Source organism: Anabrus simplex, chromosome 1 (assembly GCF_040414725.1).
Source record: "Anabrus simplex isolate iqAnaSimp1 chromosome 1, ASM4041472v1, whole genome shotgun sequence".
Taxonomy (NCBI): domain Eukaryota; kingdom Metazoa; phylum Arthropoda; class Insecta; order Orthoptera; family Tettigoniidae; genus Anabrus; species Anabrus simplex.
The window spans coordinates 494793555-494815686 of record NC_090265.1 but is presented as its reverse complement, the minus strand read 5'-3'; the positions used below and the strand labels follow the sequence as shown (position 1 = coordinate 494815686).

General features: G+C 37.6%; 1 protein-coding gene across 4 annotated transcripts in view; it reads left to right on the top strand.

The window, feature by feature from the left end:
* The window catches only part of LOC136857009 (longitudinals lacking protein, isoforms H/M/V), a 377513-nt gene that overhangs the window by 215957 nt on the left and 139424 nt on the right, over positions 1-22132 (top strand). For 2 of the 4 annotated variants that reach the window (XM_067135344.2, XM_067135345.2), the window contains exon 5: positions 3533-4968. The exons of the other annotated variants lie outside the window; for them this stretch is intronic. In XM_067135344.2, the coding sequence (XP_066991445.1) occupies positions 3533-3963 (431 nt within the window). In that variant the 3' untranslated portion in view covers positions 3964-4968. Of the gene's footprint in view, positions 1-3532; positions 4969-22132 lie in introns of those variants that run through there. 4 annotated transcript variants of the gene reach the window in all.

Genomic DNA, 22132 nt, shown 5'->3' with positions numbered 1-22132 from the left:
AATAATAAAAAATAAAAAAATTATATATTCTTCTCCTGCCTTCATTTTTCTTCCCTCACCTCCTCAAAATTTCCTTTGATCCTTTCCTACCTCCGTTTCTCTCTTCAGCTCATCACATCACGCTTGAGTTTTCCTTTTGACATATTAAAAAAAAAAAATCTTACTGTCTACTTAGATTTTTTAGAACATACTAAAATTGATAATAATAATAACTTCATTAATATTCTTTTTTGGGCTAGATATGTTGATGATACTTTGGTAATTCTAGATGAAAGCACAACAGACGCAGCTTCTACTCTTATCAGCCTTAATAATATCGACCCACACATAAAATTTACGCTCGAATCTGAATCTGAACAAAGAATAAATTTTTTAGACTTAACCATCATTAGGCATCTATATTCCTTAAAATTCAACATCTTCAGAAAGCCTACCCAAACATCTTCCACTATTCATCAAGTTTCCTATCATCCACAAATCCATAAAAGAGCTGCTTATAATAGTATGGTTCATCGAGCCTATACGGTCCCAATGTCAGAATGTGATCTTAAAAAAGAATTGAACAATATCCGTATGATCGCAAAACTCAATGGTTACAATAGTTCTTTCATTGAAAGTATTATCAATAAATACAAACATTGTCCTTTAACCACTCTGAAAAAAGAAAAACCAAAAATTTCTTCATTTTCTACCTTCACGTTCAATAAAGATATTTACAAGGTCACTAACGTTTTTAAAAAATATGATGTTAAAATCTCTTTCAAAACCAACAATAATAACGCTAATGTCTTACACAACTCATCATCTATTAATAGAACTGACCCTTTTTCAAAATCTGGTGTATATAGGTTCAAATGCAACAGCTGCAATTCTTCTTATATCGGACAAACAGGAAGAAACTTTAAAATACGATACCTTGAACATGTCAATGCCCAAAAACACAATAAATTTTCTGCAGTTGTTCAGCACATGAATGATTGTAATCATAAATTTACTGACATTAAACAAGATATGACAATTCTCAAAATTATGAATAAAGGACCCCTCCTTAACATAACAGAGAATTGCTTTATTAATTTAGACCAATATTTCAATCCCAATTTCAATCTCAATGACATTTCCGAAAAATCAAACATTCTTTTTGACCTGCTAATTCAACTTTTCAGACAATCAAAATCTAATATTAAAGGTCCGATTGTTCATTCTGTTTTTAGCACTTTTCTTAATCATTCTTCCATATTCCCACATCCCTCAGCCCCACCTTAAAAAAAAAAATTCTCAGACCTTTATTTTCCTTCCTTCACCTCCAAAAAAAAAAAAATCTCCGACCTTTATTTTCCTTCCTTCACCTAAAAAAAAAATTCCTTTGATCCTTACCTACCTTCGTTTCTCTCTTCAGCTAAATAAAAAAATCCTTTGATCCTTACCTACCTTCGTTTCTCTCTTCAGATATAAAAAAAACCGTTGATCCTTACCTACCTCCGTTTCACTCTTCAGCTAAAAAAAAAAAAAATTCCTTTGATCCTTACCTACCTCCGTTTCTCTCTTCAGCTAAAAAAAATAATAAAAAATAAAAATTATATATTCTTCTCCTGCCTTCATTTTTCTTCCCTCACCTCCTCAAAATTTCCTTTGATCCTTTCCTACCTCCGTTTCTCTCTTCAGCTCATCACATCACGCTTGAGTTTTCCTTTTGACATATTAAAAAAAAATCTTACTGTCTTTTATTCAGAATCAAATTTATGGTCCGCATTGAACTGCGAATTTATTTCCACCTTTATTTAACTCCATATATGTTGCTCCACCTCGTGAAACATCCATCGTCCTTCAAGATTCCAGAAGCAGAAGAGCTTTCTCCTAGCATCATACTTCGCATCGTCTATTAATTCTGGTTTATGAACATCTTGAGAAGACTATGTTACGATTCTTTATTTTCAATCGATCTCTGAATGAACAACATTATCGCTCAAGAACCAAGTTTTTTCGATTTCCATTTCCACAATTTATACAACGCACGGGACTTTTTTAAGGATCTCTATTTTTTAACTTAATATAACGCTTCTCTGGTTTCCTAAGCCTCCACACGCAACTATTGCCATGTTCAAAAAACCTGAAGAGCCTTCCAACATCCATGTATTTTGACGTCTATCAATACCTTATAAAACACGACGTAATCTTCTTCGATTATACAACAGCTAAGAAGAAGCCGGCATTCAACCTACTATTCTTCTTTATTGCATCATTTAGTGCACAGTGGTCTTTTATAATATACGGCGCACCGAACTTTACATAAATTCCGCTCAGTGCTTCGTCAATTTGGATGAGTTATTATTTTTAATATATCTCTACTCAACTTCCCACTTGGTATGTACCTTTAAAGAGACTGTACTTGTGTTTACATTGTTTGTGTTTTCTTCGATCTTTGACTTACTTCAGGCTGATGATGACCTATTACTAGGTCGAAACTAGTCCCTATGTAATTTTCATTTTGTATTGAAAAGGTGGACCAATAATAATATATTATTTTACTCTATTGTAATCACAGTTCAATACGGATCTATCATTATGAAACTTATTTCTTTTAATGTTCAGAACAAACCTTCACACTAAGGAGTTAAACAATAATAATGCTAGTAGTAATGTTGTAGGTTTTATTATGTCCCACTAACTACTTTTAAGATTTTCAGAACTGTTGAGGTGTCAGAATTTTGTCCCTCAGTAGTTCTTTTACGTGCCAGGAAATCTGCCAATTAAAACAAGATATTCACCTCAAAATGTCATTAATTTCTGAAGACCATCTGCATTGAATCAACAGCAACTTTATCCACAATTATGTCAGCATTGCATACAAATCAAGGGACAGCATTTCTAGCACCTTGTGTAAGAAGCGAGTGCTGTACATTTAACGTTTCATTTTTCTCCTTTCTTTCTTTCTTTCTTTCTTTCCTTTTCTTTTCTTTTCTTTCTTTCTTTCTTTCTTTCTTTCTTTCTTTCTTTGCTGTGCAGTCAGCTGTACATAGGCAACAGCAGGGCTACAATGGGCTTGACCGCCAGTAAGCAGTCTCTGAAATGCTTGGCGTGCTTGCCAAAATTGACCCTGTAGTTCTAGATAGCATATTGTAATATTTTATTTGAATATTGAATTCCCACGACCACATTGTGATCAAAATAGACTTTCAACCTATTAGGTCGTGTTATGTACATTTAGTACGTGTTGAACAGATGTTAAGTACAGAACAAAAATGGCCAACCAGACACCAGTGAGATCCGAACCCACAATCAAAATCGGTAGGTTGTAGGATTGGAACCCACTGGTATCCGGTTGGCCATTTTTGTTCTGTACTTAACATCTCTTCAACACGTACTAAATGTACATAACACAACCTAATGGACTGAAAGTCGATTTTGCTAACTTTTATTTATTTGATGCTGGTAGGATGACTTCTAAGAATTTCCTTTTCTTTCAGAATTTTATGTGGTATGTTTTTATGGAGATTGTATTCGTCTAAGACAAATCCTGGTTTCAATACAGGGGCAAGATGGGCAGATGTGACAGCAGTGCCGATTGAAAGTAGAAGCAAGAGAGGTCTTCCTCGAACAGAAATTGGTTACAATTTAATACAACCAGCATCAGGGGAATGCCAGCCTCCTGTGACTATTCGTGAAGGTCATATCCCTCTGCCATCAGTTTCTCAACGTATTCCAGACTTACAGTCAACATCAACAGTGACTAATCAGAATGTAACATTTAATGTGCCATCAAATGTGTACCAGCCTGTTTCTTCATTTGGCATAGTGAGACCATCATTAAATGTGTATAAATCTTACTCATCAGTGAAGGGAAAGTTACAGACACCTGAACAAAAGCAAAGGCAACGAGATTTGGCAAGAGAGAGACAGAGACGCTTTCGTGAGCGTCTCAAACAGAAGTGCCCTTCTATTAGGGAGTGCTACAAAGAATGAAGCTGCAGTGCCTTAAAGAAAATGTAATCTTAAGTTCTCTTCTGTATCTTTTTGTATTTATTAATTTTCTCTCTCACCCTATACCTTCCTCTCTACCTGGCTCCTTCCCACAAACTCGTTTTTATTATTGGTACTCTGTAAAGCTGTCTCTCCACTGATCAACATTTAACAAACAACATGTTAATGAAATTGACATGCATATTATTTCATATACCAGTTGAATTTATTTATTAACTCAGAATGTTGTTAAGTCAATTAATTGTTTTTGAAGGCGTCGGTAGATCTTCGGCAATTTCTGTACTCCTCCCATGGCAACAGATGGCTTAAACACCACGTCTTATGAAACATGGTAAGATAACAGCCAATAGCCCCAATATCTAAAACATTACAAATACCGCATTGTTCATGCGTTATTCTCTCGGTGGAATATTTCACAGTTATGTTAGTCCGGAACGGAACAGAGTGGAGCAAGGAAATCACTCTGCACTTCATTAATTCTATATTAGAAAGGCTTTCTTTGCGGGATATCTTGTAAAAGGAATAATGCGTTAGGGTGAAGAAGGCAGACAGTTTCCGGGAACTGGCGGTTATGTCCAGTTGTTCCCAGGAATCCATAGAGAAGCAAATAGCCTCACTCCATTCTCAGTATCATCAGGAAGTGCAGAAAAGTAGGAAGTCAGGGAGTGGAGTGGACGAAGTTTGTACTTCGAAGTGGTTTGCTTTTGAAGTATTGCGTATGATGAGGGGAGGAAATATGTGTAATGAAATCTGCAGCATTCTGCCTTCTCCAGAGGTAAGAATAATCACTTCAAAATAACACACAAGAAATATATTTTGTAAAATGTTGTTAGTTGCACTAATAAAAAAATGAGAACAGTATGTAAGCACCTAAACCTACTTAACCTAACTTCATAACGATCTTCTTCAAAGTCAGAACAAAACCTAACATAACCTGGCATATGTTTTTCTGCCAATTTGGCAATTTGGCAATTCTATGAAGCGTCTAAATAAAAGAAAAATGAGATTAAGCACCTCACAATAGCATTGGAGGCTATCACCAACATAAAGGAGATGTGAATGAAGCAGCTGCAGATGCAATACAAGCACGGTGTGATATGTTTGGGGAATTAGTTGCCTTTGAACTGAGACAAAGATACTGTGGCAAGGGAGACTTTAATATTTAACTGTCCTATTTAAAGAAATCAACCGGGCGAGTTGGCCGTGCGCGTAGAGGCGCGCGGCTGTGAGCTTGCATCCGGGAGATAGTAGGTTCGAATCCCACTATCGGCAGCCCTGAAAATGGTTTTCCGTGGTTTCCCATTTTCACACCAGGCAAATGCTGGGGCTGTACCTTAATTAAGGCCACGGCCGCTTCCTTCCAACTCCTAAGCCTTTCCTATCCCATCGTCGCCATAAGACCTATCTGTGTCGGTGCGACGTAAAGCCCCTAGCAAAAAAAAAAAAAAAAATCTGAAAACTCTTCTCGCACTTTCTTTGCTTTAAAAGGGTTCTTTCTTGGGATCCTCCATAATCTCACACGGGTAAATTCATCTTAAAGAAATTTCAGCAGGTCAAAACTTGGGTATCTTGGCGTCTCCCAAAACTGTAATAATAGTTACATATAAAATCCTCTGCTTTTCCTTCTTTTCTCCATATTTCAAGGACAGTAGTACCAGTGCCTGTATCTTCAATGACAGTAGTGAAGAATATATAGCTCTTGATGCAGTGCTTCATCTAAGAAAGTTACGTAAAATAGTAAAAAGCAAAGTCAAAGCAAAGTCATCTCCCTACAGGCCATGAAGGCCCTTGGAGGGGTGGAAGGTAAAGGCTTCCACTATCCGTAACCTCGGCACTTGATGGGGTAGAGTGGTTAGCTCTACGCCCGGCCGCCTTTGCCCCCAGGAATTACCCTGGTACTCATTTTTGGTGTAGGCTGAGTGAACCTCAGGGCCATATGCACCTCCGGAAGTGGAAATCTCATTTCTTAAATTTTACGACTTCCTGACGGGGATTCGAACCCACGTCCTTCCGGGCGAGCCGAGCACGCCTTTACCGCCTCGGCCAGGCAGCCCCTTACGTAAAATAGTGCTTGCTATAACCACGGGTGTGTGTGTGTGTGTGCGCGCGCGCGCGCACGCACGCGCGTGCATGCATGTGTGGTACATATATATATATAAGCTCAGTGGCTTAGCTGCTCTGGCTTTCCACTGGGAGGCTGAGGTTTGAATCCAGTTGATCCTGGGTTGAGATTTTCATCTCAAGAATCACCTGGCGGCAGGAAGGGCATCCTGTCTTAAATCCCTGGCCAAAACCAAAATGAGCCTGGGTGGCTCCTGCAACCCCAGAAATGACCGGGACTAACTGAAGAAAGTAGTGCTTGCCATAACTACAGACATTGTGGTATCCACTCTAATTGGCACAGGTTTTCTGAAAACCCTAAATAATAATAATAATAATAATGGTGTATAGCCTCTGGAAAGGCCTGGTGCAGTCTTTTTCTAGTAGACGGCCTATAGTCAACCTGCATGTCTGTGAGAATGGGGCCTTACTTGAGATGATTTCGAATGTTGAAGACATCATAAACACTCGAGAGAAAACTTTTAACACATTAACCAATTAAGGGTAAAATGCCCAACCCTGCCAGAACTGAACCTGGGACCCTATGGGCCAAAGGCCAGCACGCTAACCATTTAGCCATGGAGCCGAACACCCTCAACACTGAAGAGAGGATTCAGAAGACATTCTGAACCACAGTATGAGCCCTTGAAAGTCTGTAGTTAAATGCTTTTTCTCGAGACCCTTGCACAAATGACCCTGAAAATAGCTTCATAATAATCCTCGTCAGTGGAAGTGTTTCATATGCAACTATAACATATGCCACAGAATTCTGTCTGTCAGGTAATGGTTTCCCTTCTGGCAGTGACAATCTGCTATTTTTGAGGAAGTCTTATAATGCTGTGTTCCTGAACATTCTGGCATCTGTATTCTGTCCTTGGCAGTCAGTGTATAATGTATGTTTCTGACACGATGTCAACAGAAATAAATACTAATGCTAGGAGAACAAGGCTAAAATTGTGCTTGAAGTTAAAATATAAACTTGCACTATTGAATAGTGCTTGCTGAACAATGTGTTTCCCATCCATTACATCAGCACAGTGAGGTAAATTCTGTTTTACACAAAATCCCTGTTCCTTTTCTGCCCATTATCATTCACTCAACTCTACCTGAAAACAATGAGATATACAGAGATATAGGCTACAGATTCTATTGTCATAATTAGGCCCATAGTACATTGTTACTAAGTTTCTGTTTCTTCTTATCATTGTACAGGAAGAAAACCCAGTGTATTCCTTTGGGAGATCAGTATGATGCCAGTATAATGAAGGATGAGACAACAGGGAGCATTGTAAATTTGGCAATTCTTGGAAGCGTCCAGATAAAAGAAAAATGATATTTAACACCTCACAGTAGCATTGGAGACCATCACCAACATAAAGGAGATGTGAATGAAGCAGCTGCAGATACAATACAAGCACAGGTGTGATATGTTTGGGGGATTAGTTGCCTTTGAACTGAGGCAAAGATACTGTGGCGAGGGAGGCTTTAATATTCAGAAAGTTATTTTTTAAACAAAAATGATACAGTTTTACTCACGTAATTCAAGATCAGCAAAAGAGAATCGGACTGAAACTCAGTCACAGCAAAAGTAAGGGAAATGAAAATTAATGATACAGCTCTATATGACTGCAGACAGTAGTATGGTGCGACCTGAAGAGCACTGTGAGCAGTGCTACTAAGGAAAACATTATCCCCTAAGCCATGGGTAAGCACTAAAGCCGTGAGGCTAATAGAAGGAAAGAAAAGGCTAAAAAGAAACAGTGATATAACTGATGAATGTTTGCAATTTCAGATTCAATAGTAATGTATACTTGTTAAAGTAAATCAGATTAGTGAAATCTGTGGAGAAACTGGAATAACATAAGCAGCATAGTCAATTCTGATATTTTCATATTTTTATGAAGGTCAAGAAAATGACCTGTCTCTTCAAACCCAGTTCGTAGGTTGTAGGGAAACAACTAGCTATCGAAAGGTGGTAAAGGTACTACGAAAATCTTTATGCAGATGAGACTAAAATTAATGTCTACAATAACTGAATGTCTACAATAACTAAATCCCTAACCAGTCTGATTCAGAACCAGAGCCTTCAGTACTGGGAAGAGAAGTAGAAGAAGCAGTTGTTGTTTTGAGTCACCAGTCTATAAGACTGGTTTGATGCAGCCTCCATGCCACCCTATGCTGTGCTAACCTTTTCATTTCTACGCAACGACTACATCCTACATCTGCTTCAATCTGCTTGTTATATTCATACCTTGACCTACCCCTTCCGTTCTTATTACCTACACTTCCCTCAAAAACCAAATGAACAAATCCTGGTTGTTTTAAAATGTGTTCTATCATTCTCTCTCTTCTTCTCATCAAATCGATCTCCTCTCACCGGTTTGACTTTTCATTTGTGATTCAATCTGCCCATCTCACCTTCAGCATTCTTCTGTAACATCACATTTGAAAAGCTTCTATTCTTCTTTCTGAGCTAGTTATCGTCCATGTTTCACTTCCATACAGTGCCACGCTCCAAACAGAAGTCTTAAAAGAACAAAAACAAAAACATCTTTCTAATTCCTGTATCAGTGTTTGAAGTTGGCAAATTTCTCTTCTTAAGAAAGGCCTCCCTTGCGTGTACTAGTCTGCATTTTATGTCTTCCTTACTTCTGCCATTGTTAATTATTTTAATACCCAAGTAACAATATTCATCTACTTCCTTCAAGACTTCATTTCCTAATCTAAGATTTCCTGCATCGCCTGACTTTGTTCAACCGCTCCATTACTCTTGTTTTGGTCCTACCTATTTTCATCTTGTACTGCTTCCCCGAGACTCTGTCCATACCATTCAGTAATTTCTCCAGATCTTCTGCAGACCCAGATAAAATAACTGTCATTGGCAAATCTCAGGGTTTTGATTATCTCTCCTTGGATTTTGATTCTCTTTTCAAATTCCTCTTTGATTTCCTTTATCACCTGTTCTACATAAACATTGAAAGGAAGGGGGTATAACTTCAGCCTTGCCCCATTCCTTTCTGGATTGCTGCTGCTTTTTTTTAAATCCCTTGATTCTTATCACTACAGACTGAATTTTGTACAGATTGTAGATAATTCTTCTTTCTTGGTATCTCATTAAATACCTGAAAAGCCATAGAGCACCAGAAACTGATGGCATCTCTGGGGAAATGATATTTTAATTTTTTTAATTTTTACAATTTGTTTTATGTCGCACCAACGCAGATAGATCTTATTGCGCCGATGGGATAGGAAAGGGCTAGGGGTGGGAAGGAAGCGGCTGTGGCCTTAATTAAGGTATAGCCCCAGCATTTGCCTGGTGTAAAAATGGTAAACCACGGAAAACCATCTTCAGGGCTGTTGACACTGGGGTTTGAACCAACTATCTCCCAGATGCAAACTCACTGCTGCGCACCCCTAAGTGCATGGCCAACTCGCCCGGTGTAGAAATATTTAATAAAATGGGAGAAGAAGAAATGTTTAATGCACTTAATCTGCAGCAAGGTATGACAATTGTGTATGGACGCAAGACTGGCTCACTTCCATCTTCACACCATTTCATGGAATTATGGTAATTACTGAACCATTTTGCTCACACTACATGCAACTGAAATCTTGCTGCATGTTATAAAATAATGAGCATATGAAGCCTCATGTTAAATATCAGCTCCTGTCTGAACAGACTGGCTTTGTAAAGTAAAGAGGGACTATAGAACAGATTCTAAATATTCGTCAGTTGGTTAAGAATGCACGAGAATTCAACATTTCCTTGTTTCTGTGCTTCATTGACTACCAAAAGGCCTTTGATTGCATTTTGTAGATGATGTGGTTTGTTCTAGAAGCACTGGGAATTCCATCTCATTTTATTTATAAGGTGCTTGTACAGTAACAGCTTGGCCAAAGTTGATTATGAATAATCATCAACTTTCAAGGTTTCCAAAGGTGCAAGACAAGGAAACATCTTATCACCTCAGCTATTTAACATCTACACTAAATATATAGTGAGGCATGCTCTAGACAACGGAGGAGAAGAATTGTCGACTGGTGGGAAGAGAATCAATAGTCTAGTTTTGCGTACAACACATTTTCAGTGAGCAGTGTATGGGATCTTTCCGAGCTAATGGATCATAAACAACAAGAAAGTCACAATCCTTGTATGGAGGTTAATTTGAGCAAGACAGAACCGATGATCATCAGCAAGGGTGCAGTGATTCAGCTGTCACAGCATCTAAACAACCTCCAAAGTGTCTTATCAGTTTTCTTATCCAAGTTCAATAGTCGAGGATACTGGTATGTGTGAAAAGGAAATAAAGTCTTGCATTTTGCTGCGACATGGAACAATAACAATGAATGCAAAATAAAACTAGCCCACTCACTTGTCTTCTCGATCTTACTGTTTAGATGCAAAACTTGGACCATAAAATCTAGACAGAATCTTAAACATAACCATGTTTTAAATAGGCCTTTTCTGTGACTGTGAATTTATGAATAATTAAAACTGTTACCAGTCACAATTTTTATTAAATGTTATAGTCCATATTGAATTTCATAGTCTAGGCTCTATTGTCCGGTAGTGAAATGCGAACATAATTTTTATTTTATGATCTGAACCTTTGTTCTATCATTGTAGGTAAAGAGCTTGTGCTTCTCCCCCAAAAGATCTCTGGTGACACATTTGGTGTTTACCCGACAAAATTCATTAAATCTCAGCCATAGACGCCCAAGAGAGTTTCGGTTTACTCGGTCTGCCATCTAGTGGGGACCTAGAGTAAAACGGAACGTCGAAATTGACGAGCAGACAGCCAGATGGCGTCAAATTGAAATGTCTGCACACGGTAGCTGAGGCCATACGATTATTATTATTATTATTATTATTATTATTATTTGTTTTATGATCTCCTTTTCTAATATTGAGGTTATTTTATGTGCAGTGACTACTCATTCTGTTTGTTCTTTTATGTCAACTGTAACTATTTTGGTTATGTTTGTCATTAAATGATCAATTATATTCTGATTTAATGTAGATGGAATATATCAGACGTGCCAGCTTCCTGTATTTAAGTGGGAGACTCCCTATTTTTGGTCCTTTCTCTCTCTCTCTCCTGATCGCAGAGACTCATCTCCCGATTTTGAGAGCAGATTTAGTCTCCAGCAGGAGAAAAGTCCAGGCAAGTGGAAGATTTCAAGAGTTAAAATGCTGTATAAAGGAGGAGGGGACCCCGAGTAATCCTGACTCCTACAGAGGTTCAACGTTGGAATGTACGTTGCTTAAAAGCAGAAACTGACAGCCTTAGTGGACAAGTGTATCCCAAAAGAATAGTTTGGTTTTACAAAATGTCGATCGACAATCCAAGCAGTAGAATGTCTACAAAATGACATACATGAACCTCTTCCACATCCAAGAGGGGAGCTACACGTTATCTTCATTGACTATACCAAAGCATTTGAATCAATCAGCAGAACAAAACTAATAACGAAACTTGAACAACTCACAGGAGAGGAGAACTCTTTTACGATTAGTGAAAAATATACTATCGAGAAACTGTATTGAGTTTGGCAATTCACTCACAGTCTCCAGTGTGATCGACCAGGTGGCAGGTGTCCTGCAAGGGGCCCCACTAATCCCACTTAATTGCTACATACAACGTGGTACAGGCATTGAAGACAGAGGGCGTAAAGATATACCAGTACGCGGATGATACGGTCTTAGCTTCAGCATTGATCACTTCTTTACAAAAAGTATTCGATCACCTGGTAGACTGGTGCAATGCAACCCCGAGATGTGAAGGAATGACATTACGCTCACAAACGTCATAGGGTTACATTAACAGCAAAATGGAAACGAATACAAACAAAAATACAATGCACAAATCGAAAGACCTGCACCTGGCGAGCCAAACCTGTTCTGAGATCTCCCGGCACTAAAAGCCATACGCCATTTCATTTGAATGCCTTGAAAGAAGAGCTCTTGACAATTATTTTATATTTTATGCTTACTAGAAGCATCCAATGGTATTCTGATGAAGTCACGGCTTGCTGAAATGGCGGCTTCTATGTTTTTGCCACAATGAAAACATGTACCCGTATATTCTTAGAGCTCCATCGGCAGCAGTGAAAATAACACGTCCGTAGTTTCTACAGGTGCCATTTCCAATTTGTTAACATGAAGTAGTTACAGTGATCCATTAACACAGTAAGTGAAACTTAGTGGACTTTTCCTCTTGGCGAAATATACAACCTGACTTTACATCCCGTTTACCACCATACATCATATCATCATCGGCTGTCAATCTTCCAACATTGTCGAGGTCCTTTTGCAGTCGTTTACAATCCTGCAACTTGTTTATTACTCTATACAGTATTACTTGCAAAATACCTTATCAGTGATTCCTGTTCTTTACTCGTATCATTTATATACATAAGAGAACATAAAGTTCAGTAATACTGCCATGTGCCACTCACCCCTCTTTTTCCCCCCCTCTTAATTGTTATATGTTCAGATAGTGCTTCACTTTCTCTGAGTTATATTTTCTAGAAATTTAGCCACCCATTCAACCACTCTTTTTTCTAGTCCAGTAGCCCTCATTTTCATCAGCAGTCTACTATGATCTACCTTAGCAAAAGCTTTAGATAGGTTAATAGTGATACAGTCCATTACCACAGAATCAATAACTGTTTTAGATCTTCCATCCCAGCTGTATCTACTTATCTTATAACTGTCTCGTTTCTTGAAGAAAGTACTTATTAGAAGGTTATTTCTTACACAGAAGTCCAGGACATACACACTCTCTGTATTTCTTACTTCATAGCCTTCTCGTAGTCAGATCTATCTGATTCAAGTTGAGCATTCAGATCCCCAGTTAGCATGATGTTATCTTCTTGTACTTGGTCTTCCAGGTCTTCAAGGAAATCTTCCTTGTTATCATCATTGCATTCTTGCTATGGGACATATATTTGAATTATTGTGGATCTGATTTTTCCTAGATTTACTCTGGTTTCGATGGGGTTTTTTATTTACAACAAAAAAACCACCTGTGATGGCCTCAGTATCTTTGTGCATCACTGAACCTTTCCCATTCCTTGCCTCCGTGCTAATACCATCCTAGCACAAGTTGTAACTTCTTTTCAACTTGCTTGAGTTTGTCCCCTTCTATTTTGTCTTGCTCAGCCCTTTTATATTTATTATATGTATGTTCCTCCATTCCATCCTCTTAGCTCTTATCTCATTATATAAACATATTTAGGATTTCCACTCTTGTGTTTGTTTCTATAATTAAGTCCATTTTGAGTGGTGGATCTTCCATTAGTAAATCATCTTGCATTTCCAGGATGAGTACTGGATTCCAAAAAAATGGTCATTTATTCCTGGGACACAAGAAATGGTGTCTACATTTGATTTAGTATTCATCTAAGACTCTTACTTAGTTTCGGAAGCAACAGAACATTATTCCTCTGCTCATTTGGCCTAATATAAAAGAAGTTCATTTAGGATTAACTTCCTGAGCCTCTGAAGATTGCTCTTCCCCTCAAGGCAGGAGGCTTCCTTCTTCATTTTGTACAGAAAAGACAGGTTGCTTCATCCACCAGCTATGGTGCACCAAAAGTCTTCTTCTCTACCAAAAGTGCTGTTAAGATCTTTGCTGTACCGGTATCATTATCAGAGGGCCTTTAAGGTGCTACCAGCTGGGCCAGCTAGACCAAAGTGTTTTAAAGAGGTATTACTCCTTTTATCACTTCCCATTTGTCCTGGCTTGTGACAGACGGAATCTGGCCTCTCTTGATTGAGCCCAGGTTGACAGTAGGTGTATAATACACAACAGTCCACGAGTTAAACCACTATTTCAAATAATGGTGACAGTAGATATATAATACAGGAATTTACCAGTTAAACCACTGTTCTAACTCTGTCGAGGTCATGTTCATTTTTAGGACATGAAAGCTTGTGCTGAGAACTGTCTATAAAAGTTGAGAAAAAGTCATGTTAGACATCAGTGGTGCATTTATTAGAAATAAAGACGTTATTTCAGGATGTTTTACGTACTTTAATTTATTTTGAATGCACCATTTGAATGTGTGTTTCTTTTTTTACATAGTTTGCACCCCATCATATATATTTAAATCTAACAGTATTAAATAGAGTCAGCTTTTCGGCTTCTTCTTACACTCCCAAAATTTCTTCATCCTGTCGGACCTGGCTGTCCTTTGGTTGTCAGTAATGGTGTACTTCCTTCGTTCAAATGTTGTGAGTTTAAATCGTAAGTGTTTATTCCTTAGAATCCTCATCTCTACTCTGCCTTCAATTTGGAGCATTGATAAATTTAATTTTTCTAAATCATTCATGATCTCTGTGAACGAAGAGTTCTTTGTTTTATTTTTCCAGAAGTAACTAAATAACTGCTTCACTAGTCAGGTTTCTGGCAGTCTGAATACATGACAAAAGAAAAGGCAATTCTCCTTTTCGGCATTGTATCTATTATTGATTTGGTTTTACGATATACCATTTCATTAGGTACTAATCTCCATTGGCCATCAACTTGGTGTTTTTTTAACAATGATTGTCCTGATGATTCTAAGTTGGCCAGGTGATTCGCTGTGCTGTTTTCAGTTTAGATGTTCTGCTGTCGATCGATGTTTTCTCTTTTGTGTTCCAGGTTATAATTTCCCCAAGATACTTAAACTTATTCACAGTCTTAATTTGTTTGCCATTGTCTAGGTGAATGGCTGGTGTTTCAATTTTGAAGGTCGGCATCATTTCGGTCTTTTCAAACTTGATTTGCAGTCCGAGACCTTGGCTGTCACATACCTCTCCTCACTTTCCTTTCCTTCTGTCTGAGGTCAGTGGCATTGTAGTGAAGGGTGTTTATTCTTAGAAAAAAGGATTATTGTCAAGTGGTCCAATAAAGTGTCCCGTTGAACCCTACACCATCAGCCCGGTTTGTCGGAAGTACACCAGCAGCATTGCTGAGTGTAGCCAATGAGTTACTTGAGTGTAGCCAATGAGTTACTTGTGTAATCATGTTAGGAATTCATTCAGTCAATCCCTTATCGCTGAAATGTATAATGAAGAGTATGGGACAAGGGTGGTATCTCTTTTACTGTCTGTGGAAGAGGAGGAATTTTTAGTGAGTGTGAGGCTGAAGTAGAAGTAGTAGACTCTAACAGTGATATGGGACAGAGCACTAATGAAGAAGTAGGAAATATTTGTAATGATGATCTACCTCTTTCTGAACAGTTTGACCATGACAGGAGAGAATGGTGTTACAAAATGAACAAAAATTCCTCCTCTTAAAAACTCATGTACTCAAACCCTCAACATTGTCACTCATTTACCGGGAGTGAAACACACAGGAAGAAGTGCGTCATTACCTGAAGAAGCTTAGAGCATTTTTTTTTTCACGAATGTTGCATTGTAAACTGTACAAACCTGGAAAATGAAAGTCAGAGGAAATTATACTCTCAAATGAATTACTTATCACATTGTCATGAAGAGGATAATTATTTCCAGTAGCGTAATAATTTTGGAAGGAGCCTGCCCCAACACACAGGGAATGTAAGTCTGTCAGCTGAATTCAGCAAGATAAGGTGTTTAATAAAGATTATTCCTGTGCATGACAAGTTTTTACTTTTATAACATAAAATAAATAAATAAACAAAGATTGTATTCCATATATTCACAATGAAATGATATTTTATTCAATAAACAGAGGTTATTTATAAAAACATACATGCAAGGAAATTCTTACCTCTTGCAACAATGATAACAGGAAAGCTCGCAGCAGGCCTTCAAAACCCTATCACTCAACAGTGGCTTCTTTGCCATTTTTTTGCGTGGCAATTTGCTTTAAGTCGCACCGACACAGATAAGTCTTACGGTTACGATGGAATATGAAAGTGCTAGAAGTGGGATGGAAGCAGTACATTGCCTTAGTTAAGGTATAGCCCCAGCATTTGCGTAGTGTGAAAATAGGAAACCACGGAAAACCATCTTCATGTTTGCTGACAGTAGGATTCAAACCCCTATCTCCTGAAAGCAAGCTGACAGCTACGTGACCCAAACTGCGTAACTACTCGCTCATTGCTTTCTGCTGGCAAAACTGAAACTGCTGGCATGCTACCATGTCAAGAGGCAGGCTGTGAAGGTACTAAAGAGGTTAGGTCTAGGCAGTCTCTGTTAAAGAATGTAGACTAGCTCTGCAGGATTGAATATTGATAATCCAAATAGATGTATAACATATAGCAGTTCACGAGTTTTATCACTATCAGGATGAATAGAAATGATTTGGTGTAATGAATCACGCTGAATCTTGTGTTATAAGGCAGGTTACTTCCTTCCCACTCCTAGCACTGCATGCTGCTGTCGTCATGAAACCAAGGAGGAGTACATTTTGTCAGCTTAAAGTGGCAGTGTGTTTATAAACATTCTGCCATCTTTTTTTTGGTAATAGTAAATAAGCTGAATATTTGGTGTTACCTTTTTGTGAAGGGGAAAGTACAAGATACTCTTGTACAGAAGAAGTAGGATGCATACTTCAGCATACATTTCAAATAACTACCACACATGGATATGCATACAACTGGATATTTCCCGGATTGTAGTTCAGTTTGTGATCAAGAGTTAAATGAAAGATGACCTTTCTTTTCACTGCCAAGAGATCAGTTCTGTTCTCCAAGATCTGCCTTTAAATGATAAAAGGTTGTGACCATGATCTGCATTTTGCAGCCAAACTTATCCAAAATTGTGACAGTTTCATTATTAATGGTTAACAAGTGGAAATTCTGAGACAAGTGATGAAAACTGGATCCTACAGCAGTCCCACAAAATTTTCCAAATCTTCCAAAGTATTCTTCCCAGAACGTCATTAGAAAAAAAATTTCATATCAACGTTAGTCAACCAGATCAGATGTTCTTTCTACTCATCTTTATTCCATACTAGATTACTCCTCTCTTGGCTGTAGCGCTGCTGAATATTATGTGGCAGCCAGTAGAGGTTTAATATGTTTATTATTTAACAGTGTAGCATCTTTTTTTTGTTTTTTGTTTTAGGTTATAGCTAATTATTGCAACTGAATGTGATTTGCAGTCTTGGTGGAAAACTGCTGAAGTTCAAATAGACACTCAAATGTTTGAGATATTCATAAATTTACTGATGAGCCAATTTTTGAAGTTATGTCCTTACTAATTGTACAATATTTTCTATGCATTTTTCACCAATTTCTTTCAAACCAAGGGCCATTATACCTTATTTTGTATCGCACACATATTGTAAATAAACACTGTCAGGGGTCCATAAATTTAGTATACAATCCTGAAACACCACAATAATGAATACATTATTTATTCAAATGGGTTTACATCATTTATTATTTATTTATGATGAAATTCTGAATTAAATCACTGCACATCCCATTTAATATTCAATATTCATTGTCAGCTGTGTCCCAATTAGCTGCACTAGTGTCACTTAGTGAAGGAACATATCAGCCACCACCAGTCGTCATACTATTTTTTTTTTGTTCTATTCATCCTGCCACTACTTTAACGCGTTGAGTGCCAGACCAAAATTTGTGGGATTGTCGTCTAGTGCCGTGAACTAATAGCACAGAGTTACTCCCTGGTGCCAAAACATTCACAGGTTTAACCAAGTAAGTGATCACTGAAACAAGGATATATTTATGATATAGGCCTATTAGGTTAACTTAATTATGTATATTTGATCTAAATTATGCATATTTGATCTGATAGTGTGATCCCAAACAGGTTTGTATTGATAATTATGAATTGTACACACACTCGTGCCCTCATATGTTACTGGAGTGATAAGACTGTTTTCTATACGAAAGTTGCTCATAGTGTTATGATCAGAAACAGAATTAATTTAGTCTTGAGATTCTGGTATTTTGCCAACAATGAGCAACAGGTAGGCAAACGGCAAATGGCCGCGTTATTTATGTCGTTGATTATGAGAGACTAGTTAGCTTGTTCATAATATGAGCCTGTGCACTTATTTAAATGGATGGTCAACAGATGGCAGGAAGAGGCTTTATACAGTTTCAAAAAATGCACGTACTGAGCACCCAAATTAGTTCGCACAGTTCTTAATTTCAAACAAACGTACGACCCCATATGGGGGATATGACGTTCAATAAATTGAGTGCTCTTGCATACCCAGATGGGGTTCCTTGGCACTCGACGTATTAAATAATTATGATAGTATGTGTAACACCTAACAGTCCACCAGTATAGCTTAACTATTTGTCAACAGATGTGTAGCACCCAAATGTTCACCAGTTAGACCACTACTTTAAATAATGATGACAATAGAATGTATAGTACCTAATAGTTCACCAATTAAACTGCTACTTTAAATAATGATGAAAATAGTTGTATAACACCGAACAGATCACCGTTTAAATCGCCAATTTAAATAATGATCACATTTAACAATGGCATTATTATTTATAGATGCTGGTGTGGTGGTTTTGAATTCATAATATGAAGGATTCTCTAGATATAGGCTGTTGTATTCCTCTCTTGATCTGGAGTTTTCTTTGGACGGTGGTGTGAGAGGTGGAAGGCTTGTAAGATGTATTCCCTGCTGTAACTGTTTGCTTGGGAGTGCCCAGTCCTATGAAGTTTTCTTATAGTAAAGGTAGGATTTACACAAACTCATTGTGTAATAAGAGTATTCTTTTTTGCTTGCTTCTGCTTGGGATAAGTATTGAGTCCATGTTCAGATACATGTGTGTGTGTTTTTTTTTGTTTTTTTTTCTTCCTGAGGACTGAGTGGGATAAGCAGAGGCCATTTCTCGTAACCAAAACATTGAAGAATGATAGTTAGTTGCTATCTTTCTATATTGTAGCAAATGCTATTAAGATGCTGAAAAATTTGGAGTTAGTGTTCTCTAAATCTGTCATGGCTGTTTGTAGGATTTTACGATTCATTCAAAAGTGAATGATATGAAAGGTATGTAATTCTTGTAACTGCATCATAATGATGTCCATCACATGCTTCACGTCATGATAAGAAGAGCGATAGTGAGATACATCCATGGATCCTCTGATAGGGAAATTGCTTTCTTGCTTTTTAGAATACATAAAAACATATCAGTATCTGAACAAGGACTTCATCATCCCAAACAGATGCAAGCAGTTAGTAAATCTTATGCTGAAAGATTGTTTCTACTGTAAGGGAAAAAAAACCTGAGCATCTTTTGTTAACACTCCAAGTGTTAATTCAAATGAGATAAGTAAGTGAAAGGAGAAATATATTGACACTTTTGTTCCTATCATCTCTAAACAGTTGCTTCCACTCAGGGACTTTGGCAATTTTCAGTTGATCTGGAAGTGTTCAATAATGGGATTATGAGCATTTATTAGTGTTGAAACCATAAAGTTTGAACAAGATAAACAAGTGTTGTAGGCGTAATCGACAGCCAAACACCAAGTGAACTACAGGAGGAACTTGGACTTCTGTGCATGGTATTTGTTAGATTCCCGCTATTTTCCAAGCCAGAGCTAGGGGTTGAGATTCTATTGTTACCAGGTCAATGCTCTGGCCATCTTAGAATTGGCTACAGGCCAGAGAACAACATGATCTTATTTTAATATATTTTATATATGTGATTGTATATATCTTTATTAGAGTGGTCCTTATTTCTCAGCTTGTGAATATCTTTGCGCACACCCCCTAATTTTAATACTTATTTTGTTGAAATATAAGATGAGGAACCTGTTGTGCAGTGGCCTGGAAGTTGCGTCATGTTGTCTCTTTCCTTCATATGCATGTGCTTGACTCCTGTCTTCGTTCGGTGGAGTGTCAGCTTCAATCTGATAATGCTGTGAATCTTCATTTACATCGTAGCGAGTAGTTTAAGAAGTAGTGACACATTTATTTATGTAGTTGGTGAAGTTAAACACCAGATCAGTGGACATAAATTACCACCTGATGGGCAAGTTTTGTCAGTCTTGTTTTATAACATTTGCAAGATGAAATTGGTTGTCAGTGAGAGTGCTGATTTAGTTGCACATGAATGTGTAATATTTCTTGGGAAGGCTAGGATTCCCACAGGTTAGGGGCCGATGACCTCGATGTTAGGCCCCTTTAAACAACAATCATCATCATCATTGATTCCCACAGGAGCTTTACCTCACTGTACCAAATATATATATGTATTAGATCTGCAATCACAGTGGTGCAATCTGCAAAGAAATGTGCCCTCAGAAGGACAAATTACCCATAAAGAACGAGAGTGTAAGTTTGTTGCAAATCTAAATAATCTCTCTGATGTTGCTAATGCTTTGAACATGATAGAAGAGGATAAACTTTTTCTTATTGCATCAAAGAGAGCCTGGTCTTAGAGATTATTTTAGAGGTGTTGGCTGAAAGAGGAGGAAAAGATGAAGATGTTAACGGTTCACAGTTTCTGGAGATTACTGCTGTATTGATTCGTCCGACGAATCAACTGAAGTGAGTGACACTGATGGTAATCACATTTTTACAGAAACTTCCACGAGCTCAGCTTCATTTTCTGGCTGTGATGCAACTGGACATGTAAGGAAGGCAAATTCATGAAAGGAAAAGAAACGTGGACAAAAGTGTTTTTTGACATCAAAACCAGTACAGTAGCTGTTTTAGACAGATGTCATTTAAGTCAAAGACATGCTGTGTTCATCCTTTAAGTTACAGGTGAGGCCTTAGCACTTAATGGTAATTTAATTCAAAGATATCGAGAACAATTCAGAAATAAACCAGCAGAATATAATAAATATTTGTTTAAAGAGAAAAATCAAACTTCTGTGACTGTTCACTGGGACTGTAAGCTGGTACTGCCGTTAAATGTCAGGGATTCAAGAACTAAAAGACCACCAGTCATCATAACTTATGAAAATTAGGAATAATTAATTGGTGCACCTGCATTACCTAATTCTAGTGGAAAAGAACACTTACAGGCAGTTTGGAGTGCCATAAAAATTAGGAGACTAGACGAGGAGATCCAAATTCTTTGTTGCGATACCACTGCATCCAACACAGGTCGTTTCAGTGGAGTTGTTACTTTTGCTGGAACAGTTATCAGGAAGAGATATGTTGTTATTCCCTTGCTGTCATCACATGTACAAGCTATTGTTGCGGAATGTATTTGAAAATGAGTTACCCTAAGTGGCATTTCGCCCCGATGTAGCATTTCTCAAAGAAAAGTGGAATACCATAGCAAAAGCAAATTATGAAGATGGACAGAACATTTATAGATTGCTTTCAGCGGTGTTGGAATTGAAGCAGCACTTATCTTTTTTTCTGAAAACCACTGAGAGAGTTGTACATCATGATTTTGGGGGGCAACTGTATACAGTACTTGAATCTAAAACTAAGGCCACCTGGAGCTTTGCATCATGCAAGATGGCCACATGAATTTATTTATTAAAGATATTCCTCTTTCATTTCATTCTCATTTGTCCTTCAGTGTCAGTGAATTGGATGGCCTAAGGAACATTTGTTTGCAAAGGGGTGGTTTTTTAATTCACCAGCAATTGGAGCACATTACAGTGACTTGCGCTTGTTAAAATAGTTAAATCAGTATGAAAAAGGAAATTTAATGGTGTCTTCATGTGTTCTAAAGAAGTCCTATCAGCACTTACGGTTTTAAACGAAGAGATTTGTATGATGTCACCATTTGATGACAAGGTTAGCAATTGCACAAAAAAGATGTATGGTTAGAAATCTGAAGCGGGAAACCTTGGGAAAAGAAAGGAGGCACACTGTTCTTTCTGGTACAGTTACAAAACTTTTGGGTAAGTTTTTCACGTAGATATTTCTATACAATTAAATATAGCAGTTTTGCATGAATTATTCAGAATACATCAAAATCTATAGTAACAGATTACATTTTAAATCTCTTCCACAGGTAAGGGAATTGACGAGTTCATTTCAGTCACAAGTTTTGACATATTGAAAAAGTTAGATATGGATTTCTTAAGTATGGATCCTGTTTCTTGGCATGAAAACATTTATTAATATTTAGAAATTCAGAATGTAAACATTTCCTACCTTAATGCCAA